We start from the raw sequence: 14,281 nt of genomic DNA, 5'->3' as shown, positions 1-14,281 counted from the left end.
GGGTCCAAGAAGAGACAGACTTGCCACTGGAAAATGCAGAAACAACTTTGTCTTTACTAATAGCCTGTGGAGAGGGCAGTCTGTCAGTCATCTGCTTGCATGGACTCTAAATTTCTTCAACAGCTGCTGATTTTACAGGAGGAAGAGGCTCTGTGTTTGAAAAAACACAAGCCTCTCCTCTGGTCTCCTGCACTGCCTTTAGGCTTCTTCCAACTAATGCAGCTAAAGCAGGTTTGTCTATCAGCATGCCTAGTTCCCCGGCACAAATTTACTCCTCTTCAGATAGTAGAGCAGCCACAGCACCTCTTCCACCCTCCCAACAAGGATCAGCTGGAGGATCATATCTGGAATGTTAATGTTTAGAAATTCAAGCTTTAAAGATATCCAGGGAAAAAAACAGCAAACACCTCAAAATTTTGCTGTGGAGAGCTTGGCAAAGTAGGTCTAAAACCATATTTGAAGTTAAATTGCAACCTATGTACAAAATTCAGGCACACTGTAAAAATTAAAGCTGCTTCAGAGATACTTTCATCATAAATCAGAGTTTCAAGCCAGATTTTCTAAAGAAATGGCTTTGGCATTTGAAACAGTTATTTGCAGAGTTTAATGCAGATTGATAAATGTGGAGATTTTATGGTGGTGTGATTAGTCCATTGAAACATAATAGACCAGAACACCGAAAAGCTTATTTCATGAATACTATTTCTGAAATACTTTAAAATTTATTGTTCACAGTTTTGGTGACTGATTACTTTATAGATTTCTTTTATTATAGCCAATTATAATCTTTGAGATTACCTGTGGAGTCAACATATTGCATTTCAAATAAATTTGTGAATATTTGTATCTATGAACTCTATTTTCAGTCTAGCTTTCTTCTATTACTGCATTAACTTGGTATTACTGTTGTGGTATGTAGATTTTAGCCATCTAAAACATGACAGAAAAATCTAATTGAGAGATGCCTTGTTTCACAGGAGTAGTATCTTCAATAGCATTAACACTACAGAGCCACCTCTGTCTCAGTCATAGCTGTGCAGTGCTGATCCTGACGGCGCTTGTCATCTGTTGCTGTAGCTGTTTGTATCTGCAGCCAAAAATTCAAAATTCTTTTGGTCTAATTCTGCTGTGACAGAATAAGCTATTGCTCCATTTGTCCAGATGTGCTGTTTGGTGCCAGTATCATTGGTGAGTGACCGCAAATGCGCTCTTTTGATTTTCTTTGCTAGTCTTGCAAAGCACAATAACATTGAACTAAATATCATAGAAAATCCACACAGAAGGAATGATGCAGTATAGCTGCCAGTTGTGTCCACAAGCCAACCTGTAGGAAAACAAATCATGGGCTTTTAAAGGCTCACCAAAATTCTGATAATTTACAAATTTACAAAGAATTTGCAAAGATTTTTATGGGCTTTTGTTTAGAGATCAAACCCATGAGAAAAAGCACAGCAGTCATCACCACAATACTAAATAAATATCTTTCAACTGCATGGAATTAGACATGTTTTAGAGAGCCCTGGAATTAAATATTGTGTGCATGAGATCCTCACACAGAAACATCTAGTGAGCTACACCCTAGGCTCATGCATCACTTAAAATAATTCCATTTTGCAATACTTTTTGCTATGGAAAAGTAAATTAAAAGCTTCAGAAGCAGAGATTAATTGGTAATTGATGTGAACAGCAGACGAAATATGCAAGACATATCTATACATGACTGTTTGAAAAAAGATCTCTGTCCTTCCACAATATTCAAAACTGTGTCAAGTTCTTTCTAAAGAATAATAGGGGTACAGCTTTCATCCTTACTTCACTGTAATGGAACCGATGGGGAAAATGATGGTTTGATATCACAGTGACAAGCCTGTGACCAAACAGTAGTAAAGTTGACTCACCCACCTGTTCAAAGCAGTCTGGAGATGAAAAGATCAAGTCCTCCACACAAAAAAACCCCAACCCCACAACCTTGGAATGAGATCCTCTTTAGGTTACATTTTCAAAATTGTGTAATTTCACAGTGAAATCTTTTGTTCCTTCTACTTACACAATTTCTGAACTACGTGAAGTGGTGATGTAACAGCTCTTAGAAGCCCCATTCCATACTGTTTTGCTTTTTAAAATTTCAACTCACTCTCTATGTAGAAATCATCCCATCAAGACAGGGCTTAAGTGGGATCTAAAGTCTTATGAAGGTCTAGGTGTGTTATTTCTCTGCCCAGGGGCTACCTCCACATTTAGTGTGCATTTGCTGTTCTTCCTCTCCTTTTACATCACACCAACAGGTAAATATAAAGTAGTGATAAGATTATAGTAAAGTCATTTGTGAACTGACCTGCAACAGGCGGGCTCACTAGATAAGGTATGGCATGCAGAAAATACACGACACCCAGTGCAGATGATAAGGAAGAAGTTCCCACTACATCTGCTGTCACAACAGGGATCAGCGTTACATAGGCTCCATCAAAGTAGCCAAAGGTAAATGAGAAAGGCACAAGCAAGGGGAAGTTTTGGAGAACTGGCAGGAAAAGACAACAGAGGCCATCCATTCCCACAGCAAAGAGGTAGCAAAAGTGCCGATGCTTCTTCAGACACCTGCAAATTTCAAAACAGAAAAGAAAAAGAGTATGACTGGACACAGCATCTCAGTTTCTACACCCTGGCATGCAGCACTTCAGTCTCTCTTTCATATAGCTCAGATTTGAGTCCATTTTCTTACACAGTCTTCAAGATGAGAAGCTCAACACTGAAAAGCCCAGGTAGAGAAAGCTGTCCGCCTACAGCTGCAGAAACATCTGGTAAGCAGCAGCCCATGCTGCCTGCCGTGTTCTTCGGGCTGCCCCTAGTGAGGGGAGCTGCTCTGCTGCCAGGATTTTGCAGCCCTTTGAGGTTTCAATGTTCGAAGCAGTATTCCATCAGGCTTTACCTCCCAGCTCAGTAAAGTGCTCCCAGTGGTATGACAAAAATATCACAGTATACCTCTTTTAGCTGTCATCCTTCTCATCAGCACATAAACACTGGAGTTAGCATGAGCTAAGTGAGATGGCAATTCCTTTTCTCTCTGCCCCACAAAACCAATGATTGATTTTTCCCACAAATGCAATACACACAAAGAATGTGTCCTCTAGAATCAAAATTTGCCTTAATCTAGCCAGTCTCTACTGATGTTACAGATGCTGCACACAGATGTTTGGAGTGAGCCGAGTTAGCAAAGCATTGTGAGTTCTTATATACCGGATAATATATAAGAAATATAGGTCAGTTCTTCTGAGTATATGCCTGACAGTGTTGGGCCAGACCCTTGACACTTTTCCATTACTTCTGTGTCTCCCCAGCAGCACAAAAGAGATTGAAACGTGGAGGAAGCGGAGTGAGATCCTCTAGGAAATAGGTACAGAGGATCATGCTCAACATACCACTACATTTCCACTGTCAAATGCAAGAGCTTTGCACAAACACATCATTTCTTCAGGGAAAAAAGAAATTAAACCAGCAGAATTGAACAAACTCAGAAGAGACAAAAACATTAAATAGTAAGCATTTCTGAAAGTTAGAATGTGTCTTGGGTTTTTTGAAAAGTTACACATCCTACAGAAAAAGTCGATAATGTTAACTTCTATATGTGTTACACCTCACATGCATCCAGCCTCCCACCAACCAAAGCTTATACTTGCTTAGCCATAAGTCATTACCTTCTGTCTGTTAGCCATCCAAAGGTGATATTACCGATGATGTCTATGACACCAAGTATGGACATGAGGAAGGCGGCCTGGTGATGACTCACTCCAACGCTCAAAGCATAAGGCACTAGGTAGACAAAAAGAGGGCTACAGCCATATGCCATAAATAAAATCGACACTGCCAGCACCATGAAGTCTGGCATCAGTAAAAAGTCATATTCCTTCCATGAACAGTAGCATAAACATTCATGAGACCACACTTTGATTAAAGGTGAACAGATGGACATTCGCTTTAAGTCTCGTTTCTGTGCTTTGGGGACATAATCTTGTTCAAGAAACTCAGGAGCAGTTTTATGGTCCTCCTTAAGAGCAATAGGCCGCATCAAGGCACCACAGACACAGAGGTTTAAAACAAAACCTCCCAGGATGAGTAAAGCTCCACGCCAGGAAAACTGCTCGATTAAGAGCTGGACCACAGGGGCCAGGATGAAGGTACCGATTCCACTTCCTGACATGGCTATTCCATATGCCAACGCTTTTCTTTTGTTGAAATATTTGCCCACCATCGCGATGGCTGGAGAGTAACAGAGTGCAAACCCAAGTCCTAGAAGAGAAAGCACAGTGCAGATGGCTTAATACTAAGCACGACATATGGAACACATTAAACCACATAACCTGCTTTCATTGACACAAATGAATAGGAAGCTTCTTCTGATTCTGTATCACACAGCCCAGTCACAGTGTGAAGAGAAACCAGGATGACTCCTTTTTTCCACTGTCAGGGTCACTGACTTGACAAACTAACGGATCATCATTAATCCACCATAACAAGGCTCAGGGAGAAGTAATGGGGTTCACTTAAGAGCAAGGACGATCAATAAACACCAGAGAAATTGTGTGTCAGCCTCTCCTGGATGCAAGATGAGGTCTTGCCCCAGGGTTTGCACAGATGCTGGCACTGGGCACACTGTCCTGATGAGGCACCACTTTGTGTTCCGGTCTGTTGCAAACCTGAACATTAATTTTCAGGCCTCTGAAACACAGTACAAAGAGTCTGTCTCTGTTACTAATATTCTACAATAAACCTTTTTTAGTCAGCTAAACAAACTCCATGCAGCAGCTGCTTGGAGTCCTGACCATTTTAAATCCCTGCCTACAAGTAAAGAGGGGGAAAAAGCCTCAGAAAACAAAGCCATGTCCAATTTAGTAAACAAATCAGATCCATCTCTTGGACTTGGAAAAAGACTGTGGTCTCTGCTGCAGAACCAGAAAGCAGATTTTAATCATCAAATGCTTGCCGTAACACTAAAACATGTATTTCTGAATCAGCTGCAGAAATGAGTTCCTGACTAGGGTTTTGGAGCAGGTCCTACATTGAGGGTAAAATGGTCCCCACTGCCTTTGACACAACTTGCCAAAAGAGGAGATAATCACCGGGCGCGTAACCAGCTTGCCATGTCCTCCTCAAAGGCCGCACTGTGTGGGGCGGGCACTAAGCCTGCCAGGAGGGGATAAGTGGATTAGAGGGACTCCGGGTGGCGGGTGCCCACTCTGGCACCCCTCAGGAGGCGAGGGGAGGAGCAGGGCAGAGAGCTGGGGTTGGACCTGTGTGGGCAGCAGGGCCAGAGAATCACCCCTGAGCTAGACATCATCACTTGAGAGCTGTGAAAATCATATTCTCTTTGGTGTACACACCATTTATTTTTTAGTGAGTTGGCAGGGGGTAAATAGGTCCCAAAAAAGTCAATGCTTGCCCTGTGAAAAGTGGAAATGCAAAGTTTGGGGCTGAAAACATTTTCCTTCCTCTTAGAAGGAACTCTGCTGCTTATTGCCACTCCCCCATCTCACCTCTGCTTCACTCTTCAGGGTTTCAAGTCCTGCAGATTTTATCAATTCAGGCATTCACCAGCTATGGTCCCACCTCTTCCCTGGGTTGGGGCACCACCTCTACCCTTTACCAACAGTTCACCTCTCCATCAATCAGTCCCCACAGACTAGAAATCCACTGCTTGTAGAATTGGCTCTTTACAAGTCCATGTACAAGGTGCAACTGCTTTTCCACCTCAGTATTCACAGCAGTTCTCACTAAGGAAGCCTCAGTGGCATTAGCATGGTATGTGGCACAATCCCTTGAGTTACAAGGAGGCTTTTTATTTGTTATGAACACATTTGTCAAAGATTAACATCGTAATACAGGAATGACATGCACTACAGTAAGAATTTTTTTTTTCTTTTAAACAAACAAGCTGTTGGCAGCATGTGAACTGCAGTAATTCCAACTTGTTACTAAACAGCAGGGGACCAAGTACAAGGGCTTATATCGCCTTGGCTACCAGGTCAGTATTAATGAGGAAGGAATGTCAGTGTGACCATGGGCACCTCTCGAGTTCCTCTGTGCACAGCAAACGCTGGGAGATAGGACAGAGCAAAGATTATTTTTTACCACCATACCTGAACACAAATGGAGGAGCTGCTACACCAACACTACCAACCAGCAATTTGTTTGCTTTTCAAATGGAATGTAATGCAGACAAAAATAAGGTGCACAGCTGAGGTACCAGGTATTCACCCAGTGCTCCTCTGCCACTTACTCTTCTGTTTTGATTTAAACTTTTTTTTTAATGTGCAAATACTTTGGTGCAGTCTAGAACTCCTACCATAGCAAACTCCTCCCAAATCACAGGCAAAAAAGGAAACATTTTTGTGTACCACCTGCAACAGCAGTCCTTCCTGACCTCCCATAATTTCAGAACTTTATCCATAGTCCTCTCTGTAACAGCAGTTAAAGAGCTGATTTTCCAGCATGCTGCATTTGGGCTGCATGAGACTCACTGAGTTCTGAAGCCCTCACAGGGGCAGTCAAAGCCTCTCTTTTACAGTGAACAGAACAGGTCTGAGCATCTCTATTCATCAGTGCGGTGACAATATGACATGGAGAAGACATCATCCCTCTCGAAAGGAAGGACTGTCATTTTTGACATTCCCATGTTGTTTTCCTGGCAGGAACAAAGGGGCTGAATGCCTCCTACCTGTAAGGACTCCTAATGATAAGTAGAGATGTTCCAGGCTGGTGGCGAATGAACTCAGAATTAGTCCAGCAGATGCAAGCAGCCCTCCTAGAATGATACCAACTTGGCAGGATACATGATTACTGATTAAACTCCCAAGCGGGGCTTCAAGGAAACAAATAAAGCTGGTAGTTAATGGCAGGTACTCACACACAGTTCATTGCAATGGTCATCAAGGAAAAGGAAGCAGTAGGCAAGCAGGAGAAAACGGTGATCACAGATACACAGAGTCGTCTTCCAAGATCTCCCCATCACAATGGTGCGAGCACCAAAAACTTCTAAAACTCATTTTCCTGAAAGTCAGGATAAAACTGAAATTTACAGTAGCTTTCTCAGCAGCCATTTTAGTAGATCAAAGTCATTACAGGACACAGCTACTCTGCAGTTTTGAGGGTCAAGAGAGGGCACAGTGACAGCCCACACTGTTCATTACTTCACGCTTGGAACACTGAGACCTTCCCCCACCTGGAATTTGCACTTCACCCCTCAGTAACTTCAGTCATCCTTCCTTGCTCCTCCCTGCCCTTGTGGGTTCTGCGTCAGACCTAAACAGGAGAAGTCTCATCTTTTGGACCATCTCCAGGGCTGCTACCCCTCTCCTGCACTTCTCCAATGTTGATGGCTCCCAGATCACTCAGCCTATACCATGGGGTGTCATCACCAGCCCTCTCCCTCTCCACTACCTGCAATGCCAGGGCAAGGTTATCCTCATTTCTCTTTTTTCCCAAGATATAACCTGGCTGACACAGGAGAGTCTCATTCCAGCTGTGTCCCTGTGCCTTCATAGCAATGCTCACAGATTAACCCTCTTCCACAGGATTAGGGCATGAATTTTCACATAGCTGTACAGTTTTAAAGTAAACCTGTGAGAAATTCGGTACAACTGCTGCATTGATGCTAGACATTTTTAGTAACACTGAATTTTCTTTTAAGGGAAAATACTATTTGTAAACATACAAGTTTGCTGAAAGGAGGATAACTGTGACTTGATCTGAAGGCAAGATGTACATACTGTGCTAAATCTCAAATATGATTCCAATCAAAAGGCAAAAGAAATAAGTGCTCAGTTAGTAGCTCTCAAACACGACTTGTCCCACTAGACCTCAACAAAAGTACATTTCTGAAAACTTAGATCATTTGACAAAACAAAGTTCTGCTTCTTTTCTGTAGTATGAAGACACTCCCTTCCTGCACAACTATGCTGGGAGAAGCAGCTTGGATATACCATACCCCAGAGAGCCCACAATATCTATCTTTCCCAGCTGACTCCACCAACTTGTGAACACGCTAAAACCAGATGGAGCTGAAGGAAAAGCAGCCACATTAGTCTTAAAAGGGCAATACACACCACAGAGCATCGTAGCACAGTCAACGATGGAGTGGATCCAAGCCGTTCTGGCATAATCCTGCCCAAAGTATGCCTGGAACTCCACAAAAAAAATGGAGATGCACCTAGGAAAGAAAACATGAGCACCAATCTATCGAACATGGGATATTTGCCTCACAGAAAGCACCAATCTCGTTCTTCAGGTATAAAGAGTACCCCCTTGAAAGTCCTCTCCAGCTCCCAGGAAAATCAAATCTGTGGTTTGCTTAAATCCCAATGAGATGGAGAAATTTTTAAACAGTTTCTAATGGATATTGGAAATGAAAGGCTACCTTAATGCATGAGGGACAAGACATGAAATGATGTGTGCAAGTTGAATAATTCCAACAGCGCTCTGTGTAAGGCACCTAGGCTAGGGTGATTCAACCAGAGAAGAGTTCTTGCTTTGCACTGGCAACAACTGAATCACAAATTGGTGTCCAACTATTATCCCACTAGTGGGATTAGGCAATTAGGCTGATGGAGAATCTAATTCAGACAGATAACTACTTCAGAGAGAGTATGAACATTATAATACCACATGTTTCTCACTGTGGTATCTGCTGCTAGATTTTTATAACTCATACCATTTTTAACTGAAATGAAATTGAAGTTGTAATTATCACCAGCAAATTATAGCCCACAACAGAATGTTGCTTCCCTGGTACACAAAGCCCCAGCTCCCCAGTGCTTCACCAACCTGGTTGCTTGCTAATGGTGGCATTCACATCTGCATAAACTGGCAGGGCAGGGCCAGCACAGTACCTGTAAGAGCCAACACCACCTATAGCTATGTGTCCATGGATGCACAAATGCAAAGCAAGTGAAAAGCAACTCCTCATGAACAGAGAATCAAAACACAGCAGGAGCCCATGGACCTTCCAACAGTTTATTAAAATGCTTCCAGGAGAGGTTACTTTGCTCTGCTTAACGAGCATTACTGTTCTACCTGTCTCTGCGGGAGAACGGATTAAAAGGCTGCATAGTTTCATTCTGGTTTCTGGATCAGCAGGAGATCCCTTTCCCCCCTCTCTTTTTCCCTCCTGCAAATCAACGAACAACCACATTCTTCAGCTTTTTTCTTGCATATATTTCATTCCTGTATATACTCTAGATGTGTGCCAGCCATTAGATATTTCCTGCATGTAGCACACTTCACGTGTGAAAAAGGAATTAAATCCACTAGGAAATCTCTACTGTTATTAGGGAATTAGTACATTTGCATACGTAAACCAACATTGTGTCAACGTTTCCATGCCCCTTTTATGCTGTTGACTCCAAGACCCTAGAATTTAGATCCCTAAACCTGGCAACTTTATTTAAAAAGAAACATAAAAATTAGGTAGGAAACACTGTGTTTACATTATACTGACTGTCCAACAAAACACTGTCTCAGTGTTCCTCAGCTACCAGGGTGCCTATCGCTCTGCTTAATATAGCTGAAATGTCCATGTTCACACACAGCAGGGTCTGCTGTCTCCAGTCAACATCAAAGTCACCCGACGGCAGCTGTGGAAGCCATCTCACTCCAGATGTATACATTATGTTTATGCAAGGCAGCAGTCTATTCCTGTTCTTTCTATTTTTGAGAAGAATTTTTGAGAAAATATGTTCTGCATATTTTGGATACCAGAAGGGTATAGAGAGGGGCTTCGTCTCTAGGGCACAGACCTTCTCGGGCAGGCAGGATGGTACCTGAAATGCTTGCAGTAGGAGAAGGGAGTATTTACAGGTCTCAGGTAGGCTCAGGAGCCAAGCAAATCCACTGGGACTAGCAAAATCGAGCACGGCTGTGGGGTCAGAGAGACACAACGGACCTGAAGAGACCCTGCATGATTCCTCCCTCCCCGACCAAACCACCCAGGCTTTGATTCTGCAAAAACTCAAGCAGAGGGTGTTGAGAGAGAGAGCAGCTGTCAGAGGAGACAAGACTAAAACTAGAGGGCTCATAATCCCTCAGCCATCCCCACAGCCTTAGCGATTTCAGGAAGCCTTTAAAAATGTAGCAAGAGAGAGGTTTGTAGCTAGCCAGAATAACCCCTGCAGCTGTGAGACATCAGGGGAGATCCCAAATCCTCTTCCTAAGGAGAGGAGAAAAGGAAAAAAAAAAAAAAACCAACCCAGAAGGGTAATGCCACAAACAGGTCAGAAAGACAAGAAGCACCCCCTTTACCTCGTCACGGCCCTGGTACAGATAGTGACAAGGAAGCAGCCAGCAACGATCATCCAACCCCAGCCTCCGTCGGGAGGGCCGGCGTGCCGGGCCCGCCGGCGCGAGGCCATGGCGATTCCTCCCTCCTCCCTGCCTCAGTGGCAGGGGCCGACTCCGGCCGGCTCGCCGAGCGCGGGCCAGGGCTGCCTGGCACATGGGTTAGTGGCCATCTGAAGAGAGAGAGAGAAGAAACAGGCAGAGAGGGAGTCAGGGTACATCGCACGCGCTGCAACCTGCACAGCTGGGCTAGGACATACTGCTTTGGCTTTAGTGCATAAAAGCGAGGGTTTTCTTTCACACACAGTTTATGAAAATTTGTTGGAAGCAAGAGTGCCATCAGAATTTGGCCCCGAGTCTGGTATCATTTATTTCAGGGTAATTTGCCCAGCAGTTACATCCTAGCACATGATACCCTTTTCCCCCACCAATGTCACAGTGCATACAGGTAAGTCACATACTTTACTGGTGCCAGTCACTCCCGCACATTTACCTTCACGGGCTCCCCCGCTCACGCCAGTCCCCGGCCTGAACTGTATTTTCAACTGCAGTCTCCAAAGTACCTATTCTTCTTTGTACATACTTTAGTGCAAAATTTTTGTTTGAGGGAGTACAGTTTTCATCTTTGTATGAAAAGGGAATATTCATTGTAAAATCAGAGCAGATCTGATGACAAAACGACCTCCTTGTTCTCACAAGCCAGACCCTAGATCAAGGCTGTAATCAAGCAGGACACAGTGACTTCATTTTCTGAGCATGGACAATTCACTGAAGGTTAGAGCTAGCCTGTCCCCCTCTTCTATCCACTTATATCAAAGTAGGGTCTGCATCCAGGCCATAACATGGGCTCTAAATGCACACTGAGTGCTGCAGGACACTGCAGGAGACCAAATGACACCGGCTGGACCCTAGATGGGTAACTGAGTTATGTGTGTTGCCAATGCTGTGGGTGTCACCAGCAGCATGGGACCAACAGCCCTTAGTCCTTTCTGCATCAGTGACTGCATGGCACGGCTAGAACGTGGGACCCGAGACACCCCATTTTGCTCAGTGCAGGAACACACAGTGCTGCCTGTCAATGCTGGGTTTCAGACCATGTTTTTGCCATCACCAACAGGCACCTAGCCGCTCCTGGATGACTGAAAAATTTATAAGACATAAGAGAACTATCTGGGATGTCTTTCAGTTTTGCTTGGAGAGAAACCTCACATAGCTTCTACATCACCTAATATGACAGGTGCTGAATATGCACCATTCCCACTGACAAGAACCACAGGCTTGCCAAGAAATGTTACCTGTTATAGGATGTAAGAGGGCAGCAGAGCTACTCAAAAGTGCAACTCAAAAAGCGGCTACATGGCTAATAATGTGCCTTCTCAAACCTTGAAACTGCTCAGCCAGGTGATGCTCAAGGCTTGGCTCTGCAAAGCCCAGAGCTCCCTGACCCAAACCAGCAAGGCACCCCAGAGCCAACCCTAAATATCACCACAGATGAACCTTTGAGAAGTATCCATCAGCTGCCTCCCCTGACATATCAGAAGATGCATCTAAAAAAACATGAGAAAATTATTTCAGGAAAAACATACACATTGCCAAACTTAAAGGCGAACAAAGTAGGAGAAAACAGGAATGACAAAACCAAACAAAAACCACAACACATTGAAAGCTTAGCTGAATTCCTACTAGGCTGTAAACAATACTCTGTAGCAACGCTGTACAAGAGAATCAATCAGTGGACTCTTTTTAAAAAGGTTTAGTAGTCTTTTGTTTTAAAGAGGATAAGAAGCATTATTCTAATCTACCTGCTTGGCTTTCAAAGCCCAAGAATCGCAGCTGATCATACAGGGCACAATCAAGCCCCATATGCTAACACAACTCAGTCCATAAATGTTAAAACCAGAAAAAAACAGTGCCATTTTCAAAGGCGGGCGTTAAGTCCAAAAGCCAGTGAGTGTGCTGCTGTAGGAGGCGCCTGAACTGCCGCGGGAAGTGAACAATGAAGAGAACCATTCGTAACCTCACAACAAAATGTGTGCTTGTCGACGCTTTTGAGCAGTGATTTGAGGTAACCATGTTTGAAACAATATCCTTGAAAAACACTAGCAAGTAAAAATATCCACAAAAGATGCCTAAACTATATTATACCACCATCCAGTTACACAAGCTAAAAAAGCTACCATTAAATATCTCTTCCAGGTCTTTGTGCATTCCTGAAGTACCATTTATTTTTGCCTCTGTGCTAGTCAGCCTGTTAGCTATCACACTTTTTGCTTTAGGCCAAAAATGCTGTGTACTATTTGGAAATAAGAATTACTGTCCTGTCTTCTCTCTTCATATAATAGGTTTTGCTAATATTTATTTATGAGTAAATATTTGTATAAAGCTTTCTAATGATTCAGAGTCCAAAGCAATACCCACAATAAGCATTAGAACATGTACTAATGCTGTCTTTATTATTCTCTTCTCTTCCATTGTCATAAACATCTGTTTCATTCCAAGTTAAATTGTATTATAAAGTCTTTGCAAGGTCTGTGTTATTCTCTGTGTTTGTATGGAGTCTAGCACAATACAGATCTTCACTGCAGCATGAAGTACTATTACAATATAACCCACACTAATGAACTAGAAGAGAGATCAGGTATGGTAAAAAGAAATCTCTAATGACCTGCTTTGCTTGTCACTTCTGTGACTTTTTGGAGAGATATCCAGTGCTCTGCTCTGCCTGATTACGTAAACGCTTCACTCTGTGTAAAGAATAGGCCACATCTCAAATGGGACATCTGACATAGCTAGAGTTTGGATTATATAGCAATAGTCATAGCAGCTCACAAAGGTCAAACAAGAATTCATAGTTGGGGTTACAAGAGTTTTTGTAAGCAGCCACCAGACCTTGTATCTCATGCGTAGAGGCTCCTAAGTGAGTTTCAAGGGTCCCAGCTGGATGCAGTCTTCACAAGTTCATTCCTACAGCTGATTAGAAAAACCACTCAAATCAAATGAGCTCCAAATGAGTTTATGACTTCAAATCTCATCTTCAAGGTATTCAATTGCTAGGACTTACATACATAAAAGATAAATGAAAGTTCTGGAATGGAGACCCGAATAGTTTGCCTTTTCTGACACAACTTTCTAATACACAGCAAAAAATTCCAATGCAGCTGAGAGAGCTTTCTGAAGGTGCCCACATGACCCCAAGGACATCACTGGCCTCTTCACCAGCCTTGTGACGTTTTTCTTGAAGTTCATTTTTTGACCTTACCTATTTGCTTCAGGACAAACATACAGCAGTGCCAATGTGTACCCATACCTTCCTTCCTTCCCCACTGTGTTCTGAAACAAACTCTCTGACACAAACACAAACAAATTGAGGAAAAAATGTAGAACAAATTGGCTAATGCAGTAAAACAAGAAAGCACGTATGTAGGCAATTATTCACAAAATTTTTGAGGGAGGCTGACAATGCTTGCAGTCAAAAGTTAGAGGATGCTGGGCACATGATACAGAAGACACATCCATGGACTAGCCACTTGACACACACGTTCTGTATTTGCTTTCCAGCATGTGCTGCTAATTTGTGAGCAGACCATACACCTCGTGTTGATTCCATCCAGATGACAGACAATTTTGCAGGGTTTATGTTACGTTTTGAGTAAGCTGAGATGAACTGATTCTTTATTTTTGACTAATAGGGTCAATTATACCTCCCTTCCTGTATAGCTCCAAGCAGCAGCTCTCTCACTAAATACGTGCAAACATTGGATCAACAAGTTATCTGATGGTTAAGGCAGTGGTTACATGATACTTTGTGTTGGATCAGTGAATGACCAGATCATCAAGCAGTGCAATTTGATGCAAACTACCACCACATCCCTGCCTACTTTGACAGAAAACAAAATTCAACACTTTTGTGGGTGTCTGTGTCTAACCTAGCCCCAAAAAAGCTGATACCCAATCTAGC

At 43.0% G+C, this 14,281-nt stretch overlaps 1 protein-coding gene across 1 annotated transcript; it reads right to left on the bottom strand.

Annotated features, from left to right (window-relative positions):
* Window positions 1-992: 992 nt before the first annotated feature.
* Window positions 993-10,491, bottom strand: SLC16A12 (solute carrier family 16, member 12). The gene is made up of 6 exons (XM_010564954.1): window positions 10,288-10,491; window positions 8,097-8,200; window positions 6,710-6,853; window positions 3,693-4,284; window positions 2,336-2,595; window positions 993-1,324 (listed from the first exon to the last, which is right to left on the bottom strand). The coding sequence occupies exons 1-6, from the start codon at window positions 10,395-10,397 to the stop codon at window positions 1,062-1,064; spliced, it is 1,473 nt and encodes a 490-aa protein (XP_010563256.1). The 5' UTR covers window positions 10,398-10,491; the 3' UTR covers window positions 993-1,061.
* Between the last annotated feature and the right edge of the window lie 3,790 nt (window positions 10,492-14,281).

This window comes from Haliaeetus leucocephalus, unplaced genomic scaffold, assembly GCF_000737465.1.
Source record: "Haliaeetus leucocephalus isolate CR32 unplaced genomic scaffold, Haliaeetus_leucocephalus-4.0 Scaffold184, whole genome shotgun sequence".
In the NCBI taxonomy this organism is placed as follows: Eukaryota; Metazoa; Chordata; class Aves; order Accipitriformes; family Accipitridae; genus Haliaeetus; species Haliaeetus leucocephalus.
The sequence above is the reverse complement of the archived record's forward strand: the minus strand, read 5'-3'. Positions and strand labels throughout refer to the sequence as shown.